This window comes from Chanodichthys erythropterus, chromosome 14 (assembly GCF_024489055.1).
Source record: "Chanodichthys erythropterus isolate Z2021 chromosome 14, ASM2448905v1, whole genome shotgun sequence".
NCBI lineage: Eukaryota > Metazoa > Chordata > Actinopteri > Cypriniformes > Xenocyprididae > Chanodichthys > Chanodichthys erythropterus.
This window is the reverse complement of record NC_090234.1, coordinates 22,254,940-22,259,385: the sequence shown is the minus strand read 5'-3', so window position 1 is coordinate 22,259,385 and position 4,446 is coordinate 22,254,940. Positions and strand designations below refer to the sequence as shown.

The window sequence follows — 4,446 nt, the reverse complement described above, 5'->3', positions numbered from 1 at the left end:
GTGTCTCTACCGCACATCGTGGAGATCCCTGATCCTCAAGAATCTCCAGCCTCTGAAGTCCTCCTCCCTGATGCTGAGGAACAGCTGGAACAGGACGTCCTCCAACCTCAGGACGTTGACACTCCAGTTTGTTCGACTGAAGATGACAGCATGGAAGAGCTGGACATGGGTAAGTTTACTGCCATAAGCCAAAACATTATACACGCACATCCCAGTTGTTGAGGATTGTTTTATTATAATGTGTCATTACTAAACCGTATATGGGTATTTTAATTCAGAAACAAATGCATTTATATGATTTAGAAATGTTTATTTTGTCAAAAGTCACCCTAAATGAAGAGCCATCATTTTATTCATATTATTGGTATTCCCTACTTTAGATCAGACTTCTCCACAACACATTGGAGAGATCAGTGATCCTGGAGAAGCTCCAGCCTCTCAAGTCCTCCATGCTGCTGAGGAACAGTTGGAGCAGGACGTCCTTCAACCTCTGGATGTCGACGCTCCAGCTGAAGATGACAGCATGGATGAGCTGGACAATGGTACGAATAATAAATGCATGAGAATTTGAAAATATTAATAATAAATTATAAAATGCATAAATTGTATTTCATGCTAACTACAAGTGCTTATCTTTTAATAGGCCACATTTGCTGGCGATATGAATTTGGACACAAGCTGGGTCAAGGAGGTTATGGCTATGTGCAAGCAGGGACTCGCTGCAAGGATGGCGTTAAGGTATCATTTTTTCCTTACACTTATTTTCTTACAAAACTTTGCATATCTCTTCAAGATTTTTGACTGGAATGATATAAATGGCCGACATGCTAACTGTTTATTCTTTGTTTTGTTGTTTTTTAGGTGGCTTTGAAAATTGCAGAAAAGAAGCCAAATATGCCATATATATTAGTTGTGAGTACACTGTGTTATTGCTTCTCAGTCACTGTTTTCAATTTACAACATCTTATATTCATGTTAATCTGGGAAATCACCTCCATCTAACTATTATATGTTCTTTATTTTAGCCTGGCCATCCCAAACGTCTCCCCATGGAGATCGGCCTGACATTAATGGCCAATAAGGGCCCCAAAGTTCCGCAGATAATTAAACTGCTGGACTGGCAGGATGACCCGGACCACTACATCATGGTCATGGAACGCCCCATCCCATGCACGAACATGTTAAGCTTCATTAAACTTCAAGGAGGACGTCTCGATGAGAGGACTGCAAGGCACGTTATGCAGCAGGTCATTCACGCTGCTAACGTTTGCTGTGAGCGCGGAGTCTTCCATCGAGATATAAAACTGGAGAACGTCCTGATAAACCATGACACCTTGGAAGTCAAACTGATTGACTTTGGGTGCGGTGCGCTCATGAAGGAGTCTGCCTACGTGGCCTTCCATGGTATGTATTATGAACCATTAATTAGCGCACCGAAACACATCCTATGTATAGTCAACATGCTGTTGTAAAGTATTAAACATCAAACAAAATCTCTTTCCAGGCACAAGAGTGTACTGTCCACCGGAGTACCATGTCAACGGCAGTTACCATGCAAAGCCGGCGACAGTGAGGTCACTAGGGATCCTCTTGTTTGCTGCAGTGTGTGGGTATTATCCCTCAGACAAGGATTTGCGTATGATCAGCGAAGGGGAATGGTGCAAACCTGGCCTGTCACAAGGTGAGATCTTCATTAAAAAAAAACAAAGAGGGCCAATTTGAATTCTTAATCATTCAAAAAAGGTGTACAGTATGAGCTAATAATCAGATGTCTCTCACATCTTTTTGCACAGAATGCTGCCAAATGATTAGTGCTTCTCTGCAGCCTGATCCAGAGCAGAGACTTAGGCTGGAAGAGATGCGGCTCCATGACTGGTTTAAGGTACTAAAAGTAAAGACTAATTTTTGTCCAATGTCAATTTTCATCCTAGACTTTTTGCCAAGTCAGATTTGCTCTAAATGTAATGAATGTATTTATATAAATAATGCTGATATATATGTTTTTGTTTTGTCTCAGGTCATGGTGTAAGATGGAGAATAACAGAAAACAGCTCCATCACAGCCACCCTTTTTGTGTCAGTCTTTAGTCAGCTTTGCGTCTGGTGGGCTGATACAAGTGGCTTTTCCATACCAAGGAAATGTATTTATTTATTTATAAGAAAAAGTATAATTTATTTATAACAACATTTATCAGAAAATGTATAGTTTTATATATTTATAAGAATATGTGGTCCCACTTTATATTAAATGTCTTTAACTACTATATACTAACATTTATATTTAATATAAAGTGTGACTGAGAAATTTTATAATTTATTTAAAAGAAAATGTATAAGTTTGTCCAATTTGTATATAACAAAATGTATAATTTATTTTAGAAAATATATTTTTAAAAAAATGAATAATTTATTTTTTTAGAAAATTCATAAGAAAATGTATAATTTGTATATAAGAAAATGTATAATTTATTTAAGAAAATATATTTATTTTTAAGAAAATTAAGAAAATGAATAATTTATTTTTAAGAAAATGTATAATACAATTATATTTATATTAAACATATTCATTTTGCATGATGTTTTTTTATGGAGTTTTGTAGTGCATTCCTCTGATATAGCCACCCCTAGAGGCTCCTGCAAAGTAATTTCTGTCAGGTTTTTAAACAATGAACATTTGATATGATTTGACAGTATAAACTGAAAGTCCTACAAGACATATATCCAAATATGTCTTCTGAAAAAGTAAGTAGCATATCTCCCACCATAGTAGCCTAATCAAACCTTTACGATTAACATCTATATTCATGTGATACACAAATAGTGGTAACTGAAGCGGTGTGGAAAGTGGAAAGGCATAACAGGAGCTTGTAAAGTCAGAATGGGTGTCTCAAGATGTGGGTATAGAAAAGGAAAGGAAAAAGCTGTTAGTGTCTGATAAGTAAAGGATGTATGAATGTAAAAAACAACAGAAACAATATCTCCCAGCATACAGAGCTGCAGAAAGATCAATAGATTAGTCTTCACTTGAGCACAACAAGCTAGGAAGGCTATTCTAAAATCATGTGGTTTGAAAGAAGGTACCTGCTTTATGTCCCTTGACACAAGCACCTATAGAATCTGATGAATTAATCAGCGTTAACGCCAAGTCAATGCATTACTTCTTGATAGCGTTATTTACCCTCATCTTGAAAAACCGGGTGAGACTGTGTGTTCAGGGTATGAATCAATTCAAAAGATAAGGTCATTCAGTTTATTCTATATAAATGAAATGAGGGCACACACGTGTGCCTTCGCTCCATTTGTTAGCATTTAATGCAATGTTTTTCATTCATGCTCTCACTGTTTCTTTTATTCTCAACCTGCCTGTCTTTGTTTCTCAGTCTTTATCTTTAACTTAAATGCCTCCAAAACACACACCAATCTCAAAACAACAGGTTCCCACATTTCCTGTAATCTGAAGGCACGGCTGGTGGTGTATTTCAGCCTGGTCTCATTGTTAATACGTAGTTATTAATACGTAACTTTAAAAGACAAAAAACGTACATATTTGTACGTTTTGAATGGTGCTAAAACGTACAAATACTGACGTAATTATGGCACCAAAACGTAAACATACTTACGTTTTTACTGCGAATAAAACGTAAAATATTTACGAATCTTTCGTAAATATTTTACGAATCTTTCATGTCATAAAAATATATGTATAAAATATATATAAATGTTCCCTTTTTAACATTTTTAGATTAATGTAATATCCCTAAACCCCACCCCACCCCGAACCTAAACCTAAGTTACCCATTTTATACATAATGTTAAAAGAATAAATCATAATGGACAGAAATGTGTAGGAAAATGACAATTTTAGTAAAAATATGACATTAAAACGATATTTTGAGCCACTTATCCTACACCTACCCCTAAACCTACCCATAACAATTTCTTAAAACTACATACTGTTAATAAATGAAAAACAGACAAACAAGCGTAACGTTAATCACAATCATTTATTTTTGCAAATATGTCAAAAGTGGTACCAAAAGTTAAAATGATGATGAGTTCCAGTCGTAGTCCTCTCTGGCTGTAACGTAATAGTTTTTATAGGGTACAGAGCAGAATATAATTTATTAATCCGTGAAATTATGAATCTGTCTTCTCTCCGTGAAGGCGCGCACTCATTTCAAATGTCAATCCACTGAAACACTGCAAATCGCAATCTGCGACTAAGCAGGTGAGAACCAATGAGCGTTCGATATCAGTGCCGTAAACCATGTCGTAACGCTTCTCGAGGGTGGCGCAGGCGCACTGGCGCTATTTTTTAAATTTGAATCATAACGTGCGCGGGCTGTGACGGTCGCTGTTGCTGAGAATGAAGGTGAAGATCGACAGATAAAGGGCTGAATTTGAATCTGTTCCTCGCAAACATATGGATTCTAAAGATATGGAGTAC

The 4,446-nt window shown here is 36.5% G+C and overlaps 1 protein-coding gene across 1 annotated transcript; it reads left to right on the top strand.

The window, feature by feature from the left end:
- The first annotated feature begins 612 nt into the window (after positions 1-612).
- LOC137036229 (serine/threonine-protein kinase pim-2-like) lies at positions 613-2,029 on the top strand. The gene is made up of 6 exons (XM_067410265.1): positions 613-738; positions 862-912; positions 1,026-1,404; positions 1,505-1,681; positions 1,794-1,891; positions 2,018-2,029. The coding sequence occupies exons 1-6, from the start codon at positions 613-615 to the stop codon at positions 2,027-2,029; spliced, it is 843 nt and encodes a 280-aa protein (XP_067266366.1).
- The last annotated feature ends 2,417 nt before the right edge of the window (positions 2,030-4,446 follow it).